General features: G+C 44.0%; 1 protein-coding gene across 3 annotated transcripts in view; it reads left to right on the forward strand.

Moving 5' to 3' along the window:
• Nucleotides 1–22,825, forward strand: part of MICAL3 (microtubule associated monooxygenase, calponin and LIM domain containing 3) — a 173,064-nt gene that overhangs the window by 127,174 nt on the left and 23,065 nt on the right. For 2 of the 3 annotated variants that reach the window (XM_040061040.2, XM_040061039.2), the window contains 10 exons: nt 3,223–3,461; nt 4,575–4,664; nt 7,713–7,850; nt 9,887–9,949; nt 12,752–12,856; nt 13,445–13,585; nt 13,979–14,070; nt 14,943–16,818; nt 17,704–17,798; nt 21,493–21,543. In XM_040061040.2, the coding sequence (XP_039916974.1) occupies nt 3,223–3,461; nt 4,575–4,664; nt 7,713–7,850; nt 9,887–9,949; nt 12,752–12,856; nt 13,445–13,585; nt 13,979–14,070; nt 14,943–16,818; nt 17,704–17,798; nt 21,493–21,543 (2,890 nt within the window). The remainder of the gene's footprint in view (nt 1–3,222; nt 3,462–4,574; nt 4,665–7,712; nt 7,851–9,886; nt 9,950–12,751; nt 12,857–13,444; nt 13,586–13,978; nt 14,071–14,942; nt 16,819–17,703; nt 17,799–21,492; nt 21,544–22,825) is intronic. The other variant, XM_040061041.2, reaches the window with a different exon arrangement.

Here is a 22,825-nt window from a genome sequence, read left to right on the forward strand (position 1 = left end):
GCTATTGACTGTTGTTATTCTTTGTCTAGATTTCAATAAATCAAGGACACAATAGGTCTGCTCAATAACGGCAGAAAACTTACAAAGGCCAAGAGCTAGTTTTATAAAAAGTAGAGTTTTGATGTTTTGGTGTGAAGCTGATGGTCATCTCCAAGAGATGTTATGTGAGATTCTAGAGATTGAGGGCAGTGCAATATTAGGTTAGCAGATTTGATTTTTGTCTTGTAGGGTGTTACATTTAGTTCCTTTTGTCTTGCATTCATCCCTATAACTTGTTATCAGTATGAGTATTTCTGTCTGTAATAGGCTGCACTGTGTAATTTTCCATGTAAGAAGCAATGTGGGAAACTCACTTTCTGTCTGAAAGAGAAAATACATCAAATTCCCTTTCAGTTTGACCTGGAAGAATTTATATTCCAAATCCAAGTATGGCAAGCAGTTTACTCAGAAAATGGCCAAGGCTCTGTGGGGCAAATAACAAAGAGAGCAGAGAGAGAATTTTTAGGGGATGTAGCTATTGGGTATCCAGCTGTATCCAGCTATATCTACTTCATGAATACACTGGGAAGAAGAAAAAAAAAAAAAAGAGGAAGTCTGCCTACTTTTTCAGCAACAACAACAAAAAAGTTTTGATTCCTGCAACAAGCCAACCAAGGCCCTGATTTAATCATCTTCACTGTCTCGGTGCAGCGCTGCAGGGGTAGGAGCAGGCGGAGGAGATGGGGAACTCCTCGTTCCCTCCATGTCATACAAAGGATGGGTTGGGCTTTCAGGGTTCACTGAGGTGGCTGATGGAAGTCAGGCAGAGACCTCACATCTTGGTGCACAGCTTCCCATCATGTACACACTGCAGAGAAAGAAACAGTATTCCAAGTATGATTTTTCAAAAGAGAGTTAATCTTATTTAAGTTTCAATAAGAAGAAATATCGATTAAGCAACTAAACCCAGATTACTCAGTAGTCTGAGGTGTGGGAAACATTTTTTATACCTTATTCATTGCCTTTAAGTTGCAGAAACCCCAGAGTGCCATCTCCAGTGTTGGTGCCGTGCCCTGTGGCCTTTCAAAGGGGTGTTGTAGGACAGCTTGTGCTGTGTAGGTCTGTATGGCAAGGGAAGAGATTCATTGCCATAGTTTAGGTTTCAATTCCTCTCCTCAGCACTAAATCTGTGTGCACACACCTTTTTCTTATGAGATACTCAACTGCTTATGCAAATTCTATAGATCAACCTGCCTTGGTCTTTGATTTATGCTTTATAGAAAACTAAAATTTCAGCTGTTGAATGAATTCCTACAGCACAGGGTTTCCATGCTGAGAGGAATGCTCACTATACCAGGCCATCTCTCACTGCTGTCTTTCAGCCTCTCATTTCTCAGTATTCAAAGGTCAAACAAAAGCCAAGTGATAAATAAAAGCCAAAGAAGGTAAAGTGAGCTGTGTGCTGAGGAATTTGTGTCGTCACTCCTCGGTGCGATAAGCCGGCTGGTGGAAGAGCAGCAGCTCATCCCATCCCATGGCAACAATTTGAGCAGCAATAAACCTTATTGACAGCACACCAAGCCCCCAGCATGCAGCACCTGTCAGGTTTATTTCCATGCCAAAGGGTGGCAAAGTAAATCAGGGGGAGAAGGGGAGCATCACTTTTTATCTCTGTGACAATATCTGCATAAAGCCTTTGGAGTATGCTCTGGTCTCCATGCCCAAACCCATGGCTTGCCAATGGTGTTATTCAGTATTTCACAAGTGAAAATCGGGCAGCATGTTAAAAACAACTGTTGAGCTTGTGCTGTAAAAAAGTGGCTTGTGATTTGAGCAAAAGAAGGTTATTTGTATGCAGAAAAGTGAGGAGGATTTAAGAGCCTATGGGCAGAAGTGTGTGACAATCAGAGCATGAACAAAGTGTTTTCCTTATTAGGTTTGCTATCAAAAACAGGCTCTCAGACAAGTAGATGAATAAAATCATGTAAATATGATAGTACAGCTGTACAAGTTGTATTTTACAGGCGTACATGATGTGTAAGCTCCATTACTTTCAACTTGTTGGTTTTCCCTTTTGTTGTCCATATGGAATGGGTTCTGCCTAAGGCTGTTAGCCAGTGATAGTGGGCATAAGGAAGCAGCAGAAATACTATTCTCACATTATTCACCCAAACTTTAATTATTCTCAGTTTTCTCCTTCAGTCAGATGAATTGGGCCTTTTAAGATTTATAGGGGAAACATCCAAGAGTTGCTGTAATAAATGCAGTTATGACAATGGTCTAGGGTAAAACAAAGCCTAGAGCACCTTTTCACCCTGCAGAGAGGATCTGTGAGTGTGTTGAAGTTCTCATTCATTTTCCAGTGACAAATGCAGCAGTCTTTCTCCTCAGTCCCTCTAGGTAGTCTGGCATGTAAAAGTGAGCTAGATTAAATATTGGATAAGTGAATTAATTTCCTGCCTCTGCTGCATGTGCTGAGGAACTGTAAGAATTAAACAGAAGTGACTTCTAAAAGGCACTAATGATTTATTGCTTTGCATGGTTTAGACTTTGCTGTGGGAATAATAATCTCATTATTGCAATTATCTTTGCACTGCTTCCTACAGTTTCTTGCCACCATGTGCACTGTGTACTTAATTGGATACATATTTCTGTCTGTGATGCAGAACAGTGAGGAATTTTGGGTTTTTTTTTCCTCCGTCTTTCTTTAGTTCACATGCTGTATCCTTTGCCTGACGAGTCTTGGATTCTTTCTGCTCCCAAAGACCTCTGGCTTACAGGAGCAAGTGCCAAAATCATCTTAGGTATTTTAGCAGTAGCTGCTGTATCAAAAGACGTGGCCTTCTACATTCTGACACTGTGAAGAACTCTTGCACCGATTTATCAAGAGCAATGTGATAGGAGGAAAATAGTTTGTTTCTGTTGTCTTCAATTGTCTTGAACTGTAACAATAAATGCTGCACAAATATTTGGAGTTGGCTTCAGAGGCACTTTTCTGCTGCCTCACCTTCTTTAAAAGAGTCAGGGCAAGGACCATACTGCAGCCCACAGGTGATGCTGTCACTAAAGGCCTGGGAAATGCTGAAAGCTGAAAATCAAAGTTATGTTTTAGCCTTATGTGTGTTGAAGTGACTTGTTAGTGATCTAAGACTGATCAAGAAAACATCGACTTCATTATCTTTAATATTATTATTTATTATTAGCAATATAATCTTTTTTTTTTTTCTTTTTTTCCCAAAACAGTAGTTCAGAATCTGAGATGGAGGAGGAAGATGAGGAGGAAGATGATGAACTACTGCTGCCTCAGCAACCCCCTTCAGACTTGGGTGGTGTGCCATGGAAAGAGGCCGTGCGTATCCATGCCCTCCTGAAGGGAAAGAGTGAAGAAGAGATTGAGGCCGAGCAGAATCATGAGATTGAGTACAAATATGATGATGATGAGGAGGAATACGAAGAGGAAGAAGATGAGGAGTCAAGCGAAGGTTAGCTTGGTTTGTCCTTTCTTTCTGCTAGCCAGCAGGGAAAAATGTGTTGAGCATTTGCCATGCAGAATAAGAAAGATTTGCCTTGGAAAACTTTACTTCTTCTTTCACTTCTATGCTGCTGTGATTTTGGGGGAGTTATTGTCAAGGAGAGCTCGAGGTGGTTCATCCTGCATACTGAAGGACTTTGCCCACAGGACAGTTTAGAGTAGTGGTACTAACACAGTATGCTTCCCATACATCACACCAACATGGCAATTCCCAGCCTGGTGCTGCTGTATTATGGTTGGTTTTGATGATTATTTGGAATTAGATTTGAATGTGCCCTTTGTTCTCTGACAGCAGGAGCTGGAAGCATTGTGGTTGCAGAGTTTGGAGTTTTAGGGTGGTGAGGGGTCACTGTTAGCAGGGCATTCCATGAGAAGGTGCTTGTAGCTGTCCCAAGTTAAAAGCTGGCCTTGAGAAATAAGGGAGCTCAGGTAGTTCCCATTTTAGCTTTGAAGGATTTCTGTGGAAAACCTTAGGGAAAGACTCCTTCCCCTGTGTTTGTCTCAGTCATCAAAATGCAAAGTTTGTGCTCAGAATGGACATGTTTCCAGTGTTTCACCACCATGCCAAATTTCTCACTGCTCATGTCTTTGTCTTAATGCTCACATTTCCTTTTTGAGGAGACTTGTAGACTCCAAAGAGCTTTTTTGTAAAGGTCTTTGGCTGCCTGCTGCAAGCAGAGGTCCAGGTTTTTGAGTCTTAGTGGCAGTGTCGTTGATGAGCTCAGCAGGCTCCTTGGCTACTTCCTCAACACAGGAGAGCTGAATGTCCATGAGTGAAGCGTGTGGAAATCAAAACTTCTTTCTGGGTGTGGTAAACATGCCTGCTGTGTGTTCAGTGTGCCGAGCAGCGCTCTCCTGGGGCCGATGTTGTTTCATTGGAGCACTTTTCCTGTCAGGCCCTTGGAGCGCAGCGGGAGCGCGGCGAGGTGCAGCATTCCCGCGCAGTCTCTCTCTCTGATCCTGTCCTCTCTGTTTCTCTCTCTCTCTCTCCCTCTCTCCGTGGCTTGTGTGTGCACACGCGTGTCTGGTGTTAAATGTGGCTGTGTGCTTCCCTCTGCCGTAGAGGGGGAGTATAACCCTTGGGAGAGAGAGCTGCAGCAAGGCCTCTGGCTCCAACGTCTCTCAGACGAAGAGGACTCGGGTACACGCCAAGGTACCCGTACTCCATCTCCACTTCCACGTCCCCACAGGACAGGGGGAGCTTGGAAAGAGCAGGTCCCACATGAGGGGTTTCTGTGTTTTGGTTAATTGTGTCCCCAGCTCTCGCCAGCCGTCGTTCATCTCCTGGTTCAAATGGCGTAAATCTGTCATTGCCGCTGCTTTTAGGGAGGTGGTAAAGCTGCCAAGTACCTCAGGATTTCTAGAAAACCTGGACAATTTGCTTCTGTAATTTGCATGGACTTCCAGGTAATGAGGAGCATCAGATTTGTTCAGTACATGCGGACTGCTTGCACCTGTGCATTCTCTCAGACACGTGGGACACATCAGAAATGCTGCCTTTTGACCGCTCCTGTCAGCAGATTTGCTTTTTTTTGTTGTCCTCTGTGTGTGTCTGTCTGTGGGGAGAGTCTGGGAGGAAACTAATCAAGCTACAGCAATCCCTCAAGATTCTTCAAACATAATGACATAATGGTCACAAACTTAATCAGACATTCAAATCTAACAGGTTGTGTCATTTGCCACGATGCATTCTCTTGCAGATTATTTTTGATAGTTAGCTTTTTTTGTAACACTTGATCCTAAGAATTTATGAATCCCTTATTCCCTCAGTGTGTTTCACTGGAGCCAGAATGCATAAGAGGAAAATCCAAGTGCCTTCCTGCATGTAAGGGGGCATATGCAGTTGTCAAACTGCATATTTTACAGTTTATGCTTCTAGTAACAGTAGCTTGGCTTCTGATTTTTTTTTTCCAAGAGGGGAAAAAAAAAAGGGAAGAACCATTTTCATTTTCTTGCCATTTAACTTTGCTGTGATAATAATGAAAAGTATTAGTAAGGTGGCTGAAGGGCATACATGAAGTTGTTCCCTCTGTTGCAGTTGCTGGAGTGCTTCAGACCTGACTCTTAAGGAGTTGGTTTGCAGGTGGCTCCTTACTCCAATAAAGTGAAAATATTGAGCCAATGAAGTGAAGACACTGAGCCAGCCCACAGCTTATAAAGTGCTGCTGGGTGCTGCGGTGGAAATGGAGGAAAGCTACCATTCCAAATCTAGGAGCAATTAATGCCGAGCTGCCTGCAAAGCTTAGCAGTGCTGAGGAAAGGCTGTGCCAGGTGTTGTTTGAAACTCTCAAGCACTCAGACATTAAAGAAGTGTTAGCTTTGCCTCTAAGCCAGGCAGCAGCCCTTCGTGTCTGGCTGTGCTGCTCATTATTTATTGGAAAAGGTGCAAGGAGCGGGACAGGCTCAGGCCTCTGTCCAGAGGCTTGTGGAGGAAGTAAAGGTGCGCCTGAATCCCAGAGCAATCCACTTTAAAATGTGCAGATCATGTGGGACCTGCTCTTTCTGAGCCTTGCTGAGTGACTCTGTGCTCCTCAGCCATTGCTGGCAGACCTAAACCTTTTAACACAGAATTTGTGTGGCGGTGCAGACGCTAACTCTACTCACCCTGGGGCCTGCATGCGAGTGCTTTGGTGCGGAGCGAGAGCAGCCCTGTTCCTGTCCCTGCAGGATGGCCAGAGCCTCTGGAACCCTCTGTGGCTGTGCTCATTGATCCAAAAGCTCTCTGGTGAGGCACCAGAGACATAAAGCTGCGGAATACTTGCCTACCTTGTGAATCCTGCTCTGCATTTGAGTTTGTGCCTCTGAGCCCGTTTCCCTTTAATAACCATCTGCGGATTCTGTCCTTCCCGCGGTTCCTTCTGCCTGTTTCTTCTGCCAAATCTCACACATAGTCGTTCCTGCAATGGAACTCCCAAACACTTTGTCACGGCTGGGAGAGAGGAACTTGTTAAAATGAGGCAGGAAATAAGGAGTGCGAGCTCTAAGTGCTGCTGATGTGCCTTGTTTCCTTCAGACACTGGAGCACCATATGAAAATCTAACTGCTGTTGGGGTTCTAAACTGCTGCAACAGTGCTTTGCCCTACTCAGTGGTAATCCAGTTGTTGTGAAAATTGACCTCCTGCTTTATAAAGTAAGCGGGCATTTTCCTTTCAGGTTGAGCCATTTGCTTTTGAAGACCACTCCTGCAGACAGTGTACAGGTGAACACCTGTCCCCTGCAGAAGCAGTTATTTTATTATGGATAAGTGAAGCCTGAGTTACAGAACCAGAGCAGACAGCAATTGGGACAGGGTCTATAAATTTAATACCTCAGAGTAAGTGCTCCCAAGGCAGGTGTTCTGCAGAAGTTAAACAGGCTCATCAATTGCTTTAGGTGCCCATTGTTCTCTTTGACATTCCGTAAGTAGCTGAGCTTTGTGTAGGCAGGTAATTGAGGAGTAATGCAATTTCTATTAAACAGAATAATTTGTGTGACAGGAATTCCCTTCTGGGGAGCTGTTAAGTCACAACTAAAATGCTGTTATCCTTCAGAAAAAAACTTCTCCTGTTGAACAAGTCAGTACAGAAGAGCCAGGAGTAAACAAAGTGGTGTTTTAGGTGCTAAAATTAACATATGCACATACACTGATGAAATTCTCAAATCCATCATATTATTTAATTCCAAAGTGTGTACCCAGACTAGAAAGAAGCACCTAACCCAACAGCAGGGAATGTGAAACCTTTTGTCTGGGTGCATCAATCAGATGGAGCTCGTCGCTCACCTTTAACAGCAGGACATCTTTGGCAATAATCATAACGAATAGGCTGAAGGAGCTGGGAATTTCTGCTCAGTTGGTATTTCCATGCCACGTGCTGTGGGACAGCCAGAGAACCTCTTTCATTTCAGCAAAGCTTCTGGCATTAGACACGATGTCTGATGATGTTTTAAATGACGTTTTTAAGAGCCCCCCTCTGCCTCTGGAATGGCGTCTCTCAGCTTTGACGGGAGCGTGAGGAGCGCTGTGCTGGCGTATGCGTGCGCACACAATGCTGAGCTTTTTCTGTCTGTCGTGCAAACTGACCTTAGCCAATAACCTTTTCTTTTCTTATTTCCTTTCCTACGATGTGCTACCTTTCCTTTCCACTGTTCTCCCGTCTTCTCCTCCCTGCCCTTCATACCCCCCTGCCTACAACCTGTTGTGCCCTGCCCTCCTCCTGCTAGCCGGGAACCTTCGGCTGCAGCAGATTGTAAATCCGGTTGATCCTCTGGAGATCCTGGCAGATGTGCACTGGACACACATCCGTGAGAAAGAGGAGGAGGAAAAAATGGTCTCGGCCTCAAAGTCCTCCACCTCCAGAGGTAATCTCCCCCAAGCCCCACACCGTCAGTTCTTGGATCACAGTTGCAGCTGTTTAACTCTGTTGCTCCTGCGCCCTTCGAGAGCAGTGACTTCAGCAGGGGCAGCAGTGATTGAAAGGAACTGCTTTCAAATTGCACTGAAATTACGCTTGATTAAACATTTTGCTTTTCAGGTCAGTGTCTGTTTAAAACTGCTGCTTTCTCAGCTCTGTGACAGTGTGACTTCTGACCTATTTGTCTGCCTGCTTTGACTCCATAGAGTTTTTCCCCACCACACACTGTTTGGTAGTGTTGGCAATCAACCCTCTGTAACTGCCTAGAGATGCTAATAGCAATAGTCTTGTACTTTTTGTGGCAGTGAGGACTCCACACTTTCTAGGGAAAGCTGAGGAGCTCTGTTGTGTAGCTACTAGAGCAAAAGATTGAACAGGGCCAGCTTCTGTATCGAGCGTGTTTCCCTACTGCTTCTTTTCCAAGTATGTAACTGCATCTGCTATTAGCAGGGAGTGATGGGAGTCAAAGGGCTTGCAAACCTGATCAGTGGGGGATTTGAGACTCTGTGTTTAAGATTTGAGAGTATATTGACCTCTGATGTGCAAGTTATCAGTTACTCAAAGGAAAACTTTGGAGGGGGAAAATGCTGATAGTCAGAGCCCGTGTGAGCACCTTCCAGCCGTCCCCGCTCACCTTGTTGTAGGTTGTGTTGCAGGTGTCTTGAGGTAAGTATGTCACAAGTGCTTTATCTGTGGGCTTAAATCAAAGTGCAGCTTGCAGCTGATTACTGAGCAGTGGTCTTCTCTCAGTCTGCAACATGGTGACAAAATTGTAGAGGGAGTGTATCTGCTGTGAGAAGGGGTGTCTTCCACAGAAAAATGAAATTAGGTTAAAAATCTACCTCATGATACTTGATTCTCTTCTATTCCAGATAATTATCTTTTTTTTACAGTTTTAGATGTTTGGTAGAAGGACTTTTTTAATCCTGGTCTAACTTGAAACACAATTCCAGATCAGTTTGGCTATACTTATATTTGCAGTGGGATTTTTGTGTGTGAAATCAGCTCCCTACAAAAAGAGATGGGTATTTTGTTCCCACTGCAGCCACAGAAACAGGCTGTGTTCAGCTGTCTGTAACTTTCAGTATTGCTGGAATGGTTGATTAATGTTTAAAAAGCACTAAGTAAAAAATGTTAACACAGTTTCAGAAGTTTACAACAATTAAGATTACTTGTTCTTCTGCTTGGGAGTCTGTGTCTCTCTAGTTTCCAATTTTTTATTTTAATTTTTATTTTATAACCCTTACTTTTCCATGGGGTACTGTTACAGTTAACAGCAACAGGTGATCTTTCCAACCTCCTTTGGGAAGGGAGTCAGTATTTCCCTTCTGTCCCCCAAAACTGGGCCATGCCAGGACTTATCTTGATTTACAATTAGCTGCTTCTGTTGCTCTGTTATATGGTAGAGGTGTGTGCAGGTGTTACCAGCAGTTTAAAGGGCTGTAAGTTTTGAACCTGAGTTCACTACATGGGCTGTTCCTGGCTGAGGAGCTGTATTGTGTGACCTGAGGTGTTTGGAGAGCCCACTGGCAGCAGCAGCGATCAGCATTGATGTGACATCCTGGGACAATGTCACCATTCCCAGAAGTCCCTCTCGTTCTGCTTTGGGAGCTCTTCCTCTGCTGGGCACTGCAGGTTCTGGGACCCCTGGGACCCCTCTCTCATTGCTCAGCTCTTCCTTCTCTCAGTTTCCCTCGTGTGCAGAGTTCTTAGGGGAGCACAGTAGCAGCAGCCTGCTGCTCAGATGCGGTGTTCTCCTCCCTGTGCCGCACACATTTCCTCTAACGTTACAGATCCCAAAGGAATCTGGCATTTGTGTGTTATCTCCGTTCCATTCTCGAGCCTGGGATCGGTTGTTTGACGTTCCGTCGGTTTTACTCCTGTATTTGCTGCTGAAACGTTTCCCTCTGTCACTCTTCTGTTTTAGACGCTGACTGATGGTCTAATTTTGCCTTCTTACGATTTATTGTTTTTTAAATTCAGCATCCGACCTTCCCTCCGTACGCCATGAGGCGGTACAGGCGTGGCTGGAGACGGTCCCTGGAGGTAGTTTGGTGACGTTCTATGTATTCCAACGCACAATAACCCCGCCCTCTCTCTTCTCCATGCCTTCAGCAGCTGAGCTGGTACTTTAACCCTGGAACTTACGGCCCTGTCGCTACTGCATGGGGGGACGAGGAGCGTGCATGTCCGCCTTGCTCTGACAGCCCCTTCTCGCATGAGCTCCACCCTCGTGGTCACCCTCCCGAGGCAGGCCAAGGACAGCTTCTCCTGGGGGCAGGAATGGAGGAGGGAGCCAGCTGAGCGCTTTGATTTCCTTCCCAAACTGAAGATGGGACCGGTTTTTTTCTTCCACCCAACCCTTAGACTAAAAGAGCGTGGGGTTTTCTTGCAGTTGAAAGTTCAAGTGACAAGAGTGCTTAAAGGAATTGCACTTCTCTGTAGCAACTGTAGTGGAGTGGGGAAGTGCCTGTCAGCACAGAGAGTCTGGGATTCTCAGTGGCCAGGGTTCCAACATCGAAGAAGAAAGGAAAGAAGAATAAGTCAAAGCTAAGATCTTTTAGGAATAGTGGTTGTTGTTGTATCTCTTTTGACCTGGAGTTCACAGTATTCAGGAAAGCCTCAGGAATACTGAAGGATGGTAGAGCTCAGCTGATTTTTCTTTTTTTTATACCTCTAAGCTCTATTACAAACGATGAGCCTGAAGATTCTGGGATGACAGTGAGGGAGTCCATTGTGTAAAGCTGTGAAGGTGTCTAAATTAGTGGAGCAGTCTGTGCTAGGTAGCACATCTACAGCTGAGTCGCTTTGGCACATCAGAACAGCCAGCTTGCCTTTAAAACTTCGCTTCTGCTGCTGCTTTGGCAAGTCAGCAGCATTTAGAAGGGGTCTGCACACGATGCAGGCTGCTCACAGCTGCCAGCTAATACCAACCAAGGGCTGATCCTGGTTTCTGGCTGCGTAACTCCCGAGTTCTTGTGTGACAGCTTTTGGCCTCTTGCTCCTTATCCTAACTGCATATGTGTATATGCACAGTGTATGTATCCCATAACCAGCCACCTGCAAGCTCCCCGTGTCCCTCAGGATGGGATCCACCCTTGCACCAAGTTGTCACTTATCCATGCATCTGTGATCTTCCATGGAGGTTTTTTTGTACCAACCTATTTAAAACCTGATTTTCTCCTCTCTCCCCAACATAATCTCTGTGTGTATCATGTCCATTTGTGGTTTCTGGATCTGAAGATCCACACGTAGTGGATTCAGATATTCTTCACATCAATCATGTTTTTTGCAAGTTTTGATTAAGATTACTCACATTTGCTGTTACCATAAAGCCATTCCATGACATTATCATTTCCAAAATAACATAAGCTGTTGCATACCTAAGCAACAATCAGACTGGGACATGGTTTGGTTTTGTTCAGTAGATTTATAAATTCTCCTGTGGGCAGTTCAGCCTTTGCCACATGATTCAGTTTTCCTGTGCTTGACGTTGGTAAGGGTCTGGATTTAAAAATCCTCTGATGTAAATCCTCAGTACGTTATCACCCAGGAGTGAACTACCTTTTCACAGTAGCTGACAGAAAATAAATGAATCCATGCATTTATCTGTCTGAATAATACTACAGAGCACAGAAAAAAGGAAATTCTCAGGTTGAAGGAAGAAGACAAACCCTCTGCTGAAGGCTGTATTTTGAAATAAGCAAAAACCTGTATTAAAGGAGAGGCTGCAAGACCTCCATTTTAGGGAGGGTTAGTTTGTTTTCAAGATTGTCTTGATTAGCAATGCAATGATATAAAGAGTTCCAAGAACCACATCGTCACTAGTAAATAAAAAGGTTCAGGAACTGGAAGTGCTCACCTTTTTTTAATATTTAAATTATGTTTAATGTAAATGTTTAACCAAAAAAAAAAAAAAAAAGAGGCAGCAAATCATCTATTGCACAGGGTTTTTTTTAAAGTATCATTTAATAATGAGATTTATACTCTACACTTCTGTCTTGTCTCTCCTCCTGTAATTAAATCCTGTCAAAAGCAGTAGTGTCAGATGTCGTAGTTTTTTTCAGAGTTACAAATTCAAGAATCTCTTCTTTATTTTGACCCAGCAAATCAAACTGGTCTGTAAATGAAAAAATACCAACATTTTGAATATGTAAGTTGAATTACTTAAAAGTGGCTCAATTAATGATCTGTAACAGAAAAACGGTTTTATAGATGTCATTTAAATTACTTTAAAGTATCTTAATTTGTGCACTAGTCGCTTGTGCTGCATATGCATTTTCTTAGACCTTATTACCAAAGAAGCTGCACAGAGTTAAACAGTTTCCAAGTGTAATAATGGTAAATCCCATGCCTGGACTCTGTCTTTGATTTACACCCCCAAAGCCAGTTTCAATTTCAAGGTGAACAGTCCTGGTTAATTGTGAGGTTTCGGTTTTGACCTAATACACAAACTCTATCTAGTGATGGTAACTGTTCTGTTGTGGTAAAGAAAAAACCAAAATCTTCCTGGAAGAACAGTGACCTTTATTCTGGTTTGATGTCTTCCCAATCCCCTTCTCGTTTAATTTTTCACGATGCCTGTTGCTCAGAAAAAGCCCTGGCAGCTTTCACTGCAAGGAGTGAGACTCCCCAGGGGCAGGCATTCCTTGATTCCTTGGAGTCTGGAAGTGTCACTTCACCCTAGATGTCTCTCCAGGTGGCACATTTCAGGATTTCTTGTTTTGACAGTAATTGATAAACATCTCCAGTATAAACTGTTGGTACAGTTCAATGCAGAACTTTTTCACTGTGTAGTGTTTGTTTTCTTTTCTTTTTTTTTCCCCTCAATATTTGAATATATTCTAGCTCCATGTGAGGAGGATGATGTGGAGGATGAGCTGGGCACAGAGCCTGCAGACACAGAAGGGCAGGCAGGTGAAGAGGGAGACACGGGTGCAGAGCTGGACGATGGTAGGGTACCACTGTGCAGCCTTTAAACCTCTTGTGTGAACACAATGTGTTGGCAATGAACACTTTGCATGAGGGTATTTAAACCTGGTCTTATTTTTAGAGGTGTGGGAGTTTGTCTCAAATATTCAAGAGGGAGCCAGGAGTGAGGGACAAAAGGAAAGAGAAGAACCTCAATGTCCTGGATTATGTAATGAATTTCTCATTGTCCTCTCACCACATGTCATGTGTCTGTATTCAACACTGATCCTGATGAATAACAGAAAAATAATTGAATCTGAAAGTCCCATAATTCTATGTCAGAATCCTTCCCTTGCTATTGTAAAATTAACTGCATCTGGCAGAAAACATTGAAGATTTTCCAGAGAACTGATAAGGCAGGACTTCAGTTACTGATTTAACTCTTTGTACTAACAGTCCAATCATTTACTGCTTACATTTACTTGCTTAAATGACTAATTGTCACACCCAAAACAGAGTGAACACTGAAGTGTTCGGGTGATGAAAGTGGCTAGCACCATGTGAATGGGAAGTATCATGCCCTGATGGACTTGTATCCAAGCTCTCTGGGTTTTCTCCATCCATGATTAGATGACATCGCATCAGATGCCGAAGCGGAGTTTCGCTTACGTCAGGCTGGTGCAGAGGGAACAGGGCTGAAAGTCTCTGAGGATGAAGAAGATGAAGAAGAAGAAGAAGCAGCAGAAGGTGCTTCTGGCAGTGTGACAGAAGGTAATCACTCTTCAGTGCTTGAATGATGTTAATTGCATTTGAGGTAGTCTGTACAGTTATGGGATTTAGGAGAGGAGAGTCTCTTGGATTTGAACCATCTCACTACGCTCAGTGCCAAGGTCTGCACTTGTATTAACATTTTGAGAAGAATGTTCTGAATCCATTAATTACAGCCTTGTAGAATAAGAACCCTTCTAACTGCTTTTGCTTGTAAAAGTTGTTAAATTAAAAAGCTTGTACCATTTTTGACATTTAAAGATTGTTGTGTTCCAGATTTCCAATCTAAAATTTGTAAAAAGCCGAGAGATGTGTCATTACTCGCTGTATGTAGCATTAAGAAAAGGCAGAATGTTAATGGTTTATGTGTTTTTGGAACATTTTTCCATTCTCTAGATCCATGCAAGCCATCCATCCCTATCCAGCCTTCTGGTGACAGTGTTCTTCCTCTATCTCCAGCTGCAAGTCCCAAGGCAAAACAAGCAGAGGTAAGAAAGGGAGTCTTTGACATTTACTACTTAGCACCTGTAGTTCAGTAAAACAGTTTGTTGGATAAACTAATGGGGTCTGACAGCAGTGGGCTCTCCTTCTTTCCTGTCTCTAATATTTATTTTGATCTTGAAATCGGACTTAATTTAGGCTTAAAATATGATGTATACTATCTTTCTTTCCTATCTTCAGGGTGTAGTGGCTCTATCACCGCCACACAAGTTCCCATCACAAAGCCCCAGGCAGAATTATACAGAGTATTTTAATTTCAGTGAGCAGTTAACAACAGGTCTATGTGATAGATGTGGGGAGCCATAAGTAAGGTGTTTCCTGTTTAGCCTGGTCTGGCTGTCTTTTATGTGCCAAGGGCAGATTCTGTACAGTTGCAATTGCAAATTACAGTAGGAACCAAAGCAGAGTCTCTGTCCCAGAGTTCCACAAAGTTCAGCTTAAGGAAGTGGGGCATGTCAGCGTTGTGCTGTCATGTTGCAAGTGTGTAAGAGCTGGAAGTACATGACCCTTAAAATGTTCAATTCAAATTTTCCCTTCCAAATGTTTTGCTGGTTTTGGTTTTTTTAAAGGAATTGCTAAAATATTGTCTTGGACAGTTTTGGCATTAGACCAGTTTACTTTTAGAGTGGGCTGAGTCTGGTTTGCTGACAGCAATTGCTGACAGCATCCACTTTCTATTAAAAAAGTTTGTTTTTATGATGGACAATGATTCTATCAGGCAGAGTTATTGTTTAGCAGGCAGACTTTAGGACAATTGGATGGTTTCTTTATTTCTAGCTTTGTTAAAAGCAAAACAAAAGGGATCGTATTCTCCTGTGCCCAGTGATTATTAACATTCCCTTTTTTTGTTTTTCTGTAGGATGTAGAAGATCCCCTGGCTGAAGTATGCCGTGCAATCAAATCCCCAGAGCCACGCTTTTTTCCCGAGCCTTTCATTCTGGAGGAATCACCAAAGGATGAAACTCCCAAAGACAGGAAAGTTAAGAGCCCTTTGGTGCCACCGTCCCCAGTGTTGTCCCAGCCAGTTGCATCACCAGAAGCCATTGCACCCCTGTCACCAGCAGAGCCTCAGGCAGGAGCACCGGCACTGGCCTCATCCCCAGCATCTGCTCAAATGCCTATCTGTTCCCAGCCTTTGCCTTCTGCTGAAACATCCATTCCATCCCCAGTGGAGCCTCCAGTGTGTTTCCAACCTGTCCCAGCCTTAACATCCACTCCTTTAGCCAAATTGGCCCTCAGGGGCCAGGATGGTGACGTGGAAAAACCGGGGAGCCCTACTAGTGCAGAAGAAGCCCTGAAACGGAGCAGCCTCGTGGAAGAGTTCTGGATGAAGAGTGCTGAAATCCGGAGGAGCTTAGGGCTCACCCCCGTGGACAGAAACAAACGCTCAGAGAGCAGCTTCACCGTGTCTGCCCTGGAGGCAACTCCTCAGAAGACTTTCAATAGCAGGAACGTTTCAGGGGATGAAAGGATCCATCCTGTGAAACCCCAGCCTGCCCCAAGAAGACAGGGACTCTCCAAGTTAGAAAACGAGCAGATTTCTCTGCTCACTCCGAAGTCTCCGTCAGAAAGGGAGCTAAAGATTCCCAGTGAAGTACGGGGAGATGTATCCAGCAGCTCTGGGCTTGGCCTTCAGGAGAGCTCATCTAACATGAGAACTATGGCTAGCCAGAGCTTCAACACTTCCGACTCCACCATGCTGACCCCTCCGTCGAGCCCGCCCCCGCCGCCGCCTCAGAACGAGGAGCCGGCCACGCTGCGCAGGAGGAGGTACCAGGCGCTCTGGCAGAACGAGGTCGAAGCCGGGTCGCCTCCAACACCAGCATCGACGCCTCCTGCTCCCCGACGCCAGGAGCCGGCCCCTCCTGCCAAGGAGCCGCCCCCGGCCAAGAGAGACGACGTGCGGAAGTCGTTCGCGGAGAGCGTGGATGAAATTCCCTTTGCCGACGACGTGGAAGACACGTATGATGACAGGACGGAGGACTCGAGCCTCCACGAGAAGTTCTTTACGCCTCCCACCAGCAGGCCAAGGCCGGAGAAACCGCACCTTTTGCCTTTGGTCAAAGAAAACGGTGGCCCGCCCTCAATGGAAGGAGGGGTTCACCAAAAGAAGAGGATGTTCCCTGACATCTCTCTGGAGGCCAAGGAGCTCGCTGAAGAAAGAATGAGAGCCAGAGAGAAGTCTGTCAAGAGCCCGGCGCTACGTGATGCCATGGCTAAACATTTGTGTAAGATGAAAGATATGGAGGTGGCTCCTGCTGCTGCTGCTGGGGTCACAAGGGCACGGAAGGCATCTTCGATGCCCTTGAAGACCAAAGAGTTGTTTTATGACTCTCCAAAGCATTTGGCCTTGAAATTAGCGGAGGGATCCGCACGAAAGCATAATTCTGCTACTGAGAAGTACTCCACTCCTCCTGCTGATGTGGCTGGACCTGAAGGGTCTGTCAGCTCTTCAGAAGGCTCCAGTGGGAAGAGTAAGAAAAGAAGTTCCCTCTTCTCCCCTCGTAAGAACAAAAAGGAGAAGAAATCCAAAAATGATAGCAGACTTTCTGACAAATCTAGTGGTGGGACAGAGGAAGCAACAAAGCCTAGGTCGTTATGGAAGTCTGTTTTCTCTGGCTATAAGAAAGACAAGAAGAAGAAGGCCGATGAGAAATCCTGCCCGAGTACTCCCTCAAGTAATGCCACGGTGGATTCTGGCAAGCACAAACCCTCTCCACTGATTACAGCTGCAGGTATAACAGAAGTGCCTCTGCACTGTGCCCTTCTGCTTTTCCGAGGTGTCCTTTTGGTTTGCTTTGTCATGCAGCTACTGTGCTGAATGCTGCTGCTCCCCAGTGTCAGACGGGCAGAGTGGGGTAAGTGCTAGGGACTGGATTTGTGTGTCTGCACATTGACAGAATCCAGTGGGGAAAAAGGGAACTCTAACTAAAAGCTTAACTCTCAGTATGTACAAGGCACATCTGTTTTATGTGTTTTATCTTAGATTTGAGAAATAAGCATTATTTGTTGGAGTTTGTGACATTTCATCCCTACTTTAAATCTGATCTTCATCTTTTCTTTGGCTGATCTCTTCTCTGTCTTTCCACCTGGCTCCTTGGAAGCTGAAGACTGCAGAGATTGCTGTTATTCCTGCTCTCAGTAATCTGGTGGCTGTCTGCTGATCTCTGAAGGAGGGATTTGGCAGCCTCCTGGAGATCTTTCACGTGGCCACCAGTTGCAGGCCAAGATGTTTAACAACAATTGGGGTCCCCATAAATGTGATTGGAAGCAGTTACATTTCTCTGGCATTGTACAAACAGCCAAAATAGACCCTGCTGCTGTCATTCCAAGTGCTGTATCTATCCTAAGAGCATTGATACAGCACAAAAAGGGAACCATGACCATTATTTCTAACAGCATTTGAAGAAAATGATGCTCTCTTAGAACAGCTCAAACTCGTGCTGGTCATTTTGTGGAGCAGAGCTTCTCTGATCTCTCCCAGGCAAAACAACTGGCACTGGCATAAAAGGGCTGAGTATTTTTGGTGCTCAATCAAACCTACAACTAAGCTCTGAAAAGTTTACAGAAAAGATTGTTCCCACTTGTTTAACTTCCCCTTTTTATTCCTAACTTCCCAGATTTACAGCTCCGTCAACACCTGAGTTTCTCAGAGGACTCCGACCTCTCCAGTGACGATATTCTGGAACGCTCCTCCCAGAAATCCAAACGAGAGGTACGTAGGTGGGAAATGCATTTTGGATGGATCTAGCACCGTGCAGGTCGCAGACTCAGAGAATCACATCAGAAATTTAGATGATTAATGTTGTTGTTTCTACTCTTTCTCCCATGGAGCAGGTTTTCCTGTAAGTCGGCTGACTGGCCTGTCTGAAAAGATGGTTTCACTTGTTTTCATGATTACAAGCTACTCTCCACTGTTATTATAAGCAGGATCCATTGTCTCACTGTCCCATTACTTTACTGAGCACTAAAAAGGAGATGAACTGGCCTGTAGTCCCCTGGGAATTCCTTTTTCCCCTTTTTAAAAATGGGATTTTGTTTCCCCTTTTCTAGTCAGTGGGAACTCCACCAAACTGCCAGAGCTTCTCAGATATAATGGACAGTGGCTTAGGCCCTTTCTCTGCCTATTCCCTCCGAACTTGTGCACTGTAGGTGCATTAGATGTTTTCAAATGTGACTTTCTCCTACACCCACACATCTTCATTCTCCCAACCCCTTCTGCAGCTGGGATGGTGTGGCTGGAGCCACCTCCTGGTGAAAATCAAGGCGTGGTTGGAGTACCTCAGCCTTTTCCATATCATTATCCATTACCAGGTTTCCAGTTTCCTTCTGGAGAGGACCCATGTTTTCCCTGGTCTTCCTTTAGCACTGAGATACCTATAGAAGCTCTCCTTGTTCCCATTGATGTCCCTGGGCAGATTTAATTCTATCAGGGCCTTGGCTCTCCTGACCTGATTCCTGGCTGCTTGGAGAATTTCTCTGTATTCCTCCCAGGCTACCTGCCCTTGCTTTTACCCTCTGTAGATTTCCTTTTCCTGTCTGAGTTTGTCCCTTGTTTATCCACACAGACCTCCCAGCGTTTTTGCCTGACTTCCTCTTCTTTGGGATGCATTGCTTCTGAGGGTGGAAGAGGCAATCCTTGAATGTTACCCTTTCCTGGTTCATCCTTGAATGTTAGCCAACTTTCCTGGGCCCCTCCTCTCTGCAGGGCTTTGTCCCATGGCACTAAGCAGATGCATGAAGAAGCCAAAGTCTGCTCTCCTGAAGTCCAGGGTAGGGAGCTTGCTGTGCACCCTCCCTGCTAGTATAAGGATTCAGTTTAATTGCACACATTTATATGTGGAAAATGCATGGTGAAAGCAATGTTTCAAAGCTAGTTGTTTTTAAACTATTTGATTCAGTTTTAGAATGTCACTATTGATGCAAAAACAAGGGAATAATTTATGGAACTGATCATAGTAATGAAGAGTCCTGTTTTCATCCTGAGAGCCTCTAAGCTCTGCTAGACGGAATTGGGAAGGTTTGGAAGGACAGTGTCAAGATTTTATTGACCCCACAGATCACTAAGGCTCTTTTGGTACACCAGAATGAAAACTTGTGTTCCCACTGTTCTTTCCTGGTGGTGCCTGGTACACATGTTAAAAAAGCTCAAGAAGAAAAGAGCCTGTGGGAGGGAAATGTCACAGGCACAGTGGCCTGTGCCTCCTGTCTCAAACCTGGCATCCCATGTGCACAAACCAGTCTCAGATGCCAAGTTGATCCTTGGCTGAGATGGCAAAGGTGTGGAAGTACTGCAGATTGAAGTGTCATATGAAGTCTTTTCTAAGTGTATATATAGTAGATTGAACTAGAATAGCTAATGAATGAATTGAAGGCTGGTGGAAGAAATTGCTGAACTAAATAGGAATTTTTCTGTATTTACTTATCTCTCTTTTAATCTCTTTCCCTAGTTGGTCTAGATCTCATCTGAGAGGAAGATTATTTTGTTTTTATTTTATTCCCTTTTTTCTCTCCCCCTTCCATTCCCCCTTGCATGCCCTCAAGGCGTTTCATGAGAAACTCTGCATTTTCCAAGAGTTGCAGAAGAATGAGGTACCTGGGGCCAGCAGAGGACAGATACCCGATACCTGGGGTTCAGATAAGAGTTACAGATGGTCATTTTTTTTTGTTTTCCCCCTGTGCTGAGCCACTTAGATTTCAAATGGCTTTTGCAGGAAGAAGGATCACGCTTCTATAAACACAGCAGGGGATGATAGGTGGCAGTGGCAGATGCCTGGAATCCTCATGCTGAAAATATCTCACAAGCTCTGCCAAGGGTGTGGTGGTAGCATCTCTTTTTCTCTCATTTGCTGTTGTTGAGGTTATGTTAAGAATTTATTTGCTCAGCATCTGCCTGTTTCCTTAAGAATAGTTTTGACAATGTATTTATTTAGAGGATATGGATCTGAAAACTTGACTTACCTCATTTTATTGCATCCTATCAAGGATGTAGAGTGTACATGCAAACACTGGAATGCCTTGCTGTCAAAAGAAATGTAACCATACTTGAAGTCTGACCAAGCTGGATTTTTTACTGGTTTGGGGTGGGAGTTGTATTTTTTAAGTTATAACCTGCCTGCTACTTTATATGGGTAAGAGCTGACTTACTGTGTGCTACTTAACTTTTATGTGAACCCCTTCTCCAAACTGAAATCCTGTTCATGCTGCTTTTTTTGTAGTGTACCCAAACAGCCTGCTCTGTTTAGCCTGTTCTTTGTGACCCGCAGTGAATTAATTCAGTGTTGTTTAATGTGGTGTCTTTGGAGGCATCTTGTGAAGGGTTCCTGACGTGACCACCCCGTGGGTGTTGTGTTTGTGGGTGTGCTGTCACCGTGTGTGTGTTTGTCACTGTTCCTATACAGTTGTGGTGTTGTGCTCAGGTGTTCACCACCACAGGTAGCTTGCTTTTTCCTGGAGCCTGCAAACGTGCTGGTGTTGTTCTCTGGCTTCTCATTTGTGACTGGTTTTAGTTAATTCGATGTGAGAGTGCAAAATGCTGTCTGTTTGCCCAGAGTGGCACAATGCCTTCTGGACTTCATGACATGAAGGGAAATTTACCTCTCTTCTTAGCAAATAAATCTAAGTGCTTTACTTAGATCTACAAATCTACTATTATTAAAAATTTACAAATAAATATAAGTGCTTTAATTGCCTTATATTTGGGTACAGGGTAGCATAGGATGTCCTTGGCTAGAGTAAGTAGTGATTTCCCCCTCATTTTCCTGGTCCTTTTATTTTAGCTCCTCAAGATCCTTGGAGGTTCTCCTTTTAGACAAGGAGGTTCCATTGCTGCAGGACACACAACCCACTCTGAGTCCATCTGCTGTTTCTTAGTTCACAAAGCAGTGAATAAGATTCATGATGTTGGTTAAATGTCAGTTATAATTTCTGTGAAATGGAGATAATTTAAAACTATGGAAGAAACACAACTCTTAGAAGAGGCTGTAAATCAGAATGTAAATGGAGAGTTGTGTGGCAGAGTAATACATGGTTGGCCGAGCCAGTTTAAACCAAATGTGTTCCAGAAATAGCCCATTATTCCAAATCTTAAACCATAATTTCATACTCATGCAGGTAGACAAAGGCCAAATCATTCCTCTAGGAAAAAGTATTTCCAAGTTGACTGTATCTTCAAGGAAGCTGCCAAAATGAATTGTTTTCAGGAAGGTGCTACAAGCTCGATTTTACGGCCAGAAGTTCCATTGTGCTTCATCAGCCTGGGACGCATTCAGCATTTGCACAAATTCGTTTCATGTACAAACCACTTTGTTTTATTACTGTGCATCTGTTTTCAATGTTGAACTGATTTTGCTTCATCTTGTGCGTTTTTTTTTTTTTATTTTTCTCCCTTTACCATCCCCTCTTTAAAGTCGATCTATGTTCCACACGCCTTGGCATTCAAGAGATCATACTCGTCAAAGGTAGTGTCTCCATTCCCACTAGTTGGCCATTGTTGCATTGCATGTCCCCCCTGGAAATTAACCCATTGAATCCCTAGCTCAGCACCACATGTGCACTAACATCAACCCTGACTGTGCATGGGCAGCGAGTTCTCTGTAGAGGACGTCTCCCAAAAACACATTAAGCTCCGAAATGTCTGGTTGGAATGCATGCGTTTATCAGTGCACCGCTCTACGGTGACGTGGATGATCCGTGAGCTTCGGAACAAATTGGTTTTCAAGGCACTTAAATATGTTTGTGTATTCTTCTTTATGAATACTCCGAATGGGAGTTCAGGTGAATCGTCACACTTTAATCGGCAGCTTTCAAAATGGCTGAGTTGGCTCAAATCTTAGCGGTAATTCTTTATCAAGCTAAAATCAAGGCGGAAGCTGCTGCTTTCTGAAATTCTTTTTGTCTTGTCTTCGCAGTCACAACAGTGTTACAAGGGATGGAAAGGTCATGTGCTCTGTCACTTAGCCTTCTAATTTGAGTACCATTGTGGATTTGTGTTTTAAAAAGGGAAAGAGTAAAGTGTGAGCTTTTTGAAGCTTTACCAGTGGTGCTTGCCAATGACCTACCTGAGGGATTTTTAATTAAGCTGTGATCCTACCTCAAACTCTGTCCACTGAGAGCCATCAGTGGAGGTAGACTGACCAACGTGGCAGTGCAATAACTAGATCAAGCAAATTTCAGAGTGAATCTCTGACATAACATTCTCTTCTTGGAGTTGGCTGTCCACGGAGGAGATCTCTTTCCAGAAGTGGAAGACACATGTTTACAGCAGTCCCTTAAAGCTTACATACATATACATGAGAAAAGAGGCTTTTTCTTCCCTGTAGTTGACCTAGTGCAGTTGTCCAGGTGTTTTGACACTCTTAAAACTCTTGGAGAGAAAGCTTTTCTAGGATATGATATATCCAACTAGTGTATCTGTTAAGATCCTAAACCAAATTTCAGTAATATTAGAAAGACATTCTTAAAGTAGTTTCACTGACAGAAGTTAAGAGGGAATATCCTTCTATTTCTATAAACATAGCTTTCCCCTTTTTTTCTATAAACACAAGGTTTTTTTGATGGCTTCGGGTAGTGCAATATTCTACATTAGTCTATAGTGATTTCTTAGCTTACACTGCTGTAACTGTGACAAGCCTTTACCAACTCTGTTAAAATGAAATCAAGGGCCCCCCTATCAAGATGAACCCTCTATATGATACCCATTGATTTATCTAGATCCATTTGACTATATTGATTGAGAAATGA

The sequence above is a fragment of the Hirundo rustica genome, chromosome 4 (genome assembly GCF_015227805.2).
Source record: "Hirundo rustica isolate bHirRus1 chromosome 4, bHirRus1.pri.v3, whole genome shotgun sequence".
NCBI lineage: Eukaryota > Metazoa > Chordata > Aves > Passeriformes > Hirundinidae > Hirundo > Hirundo rustica.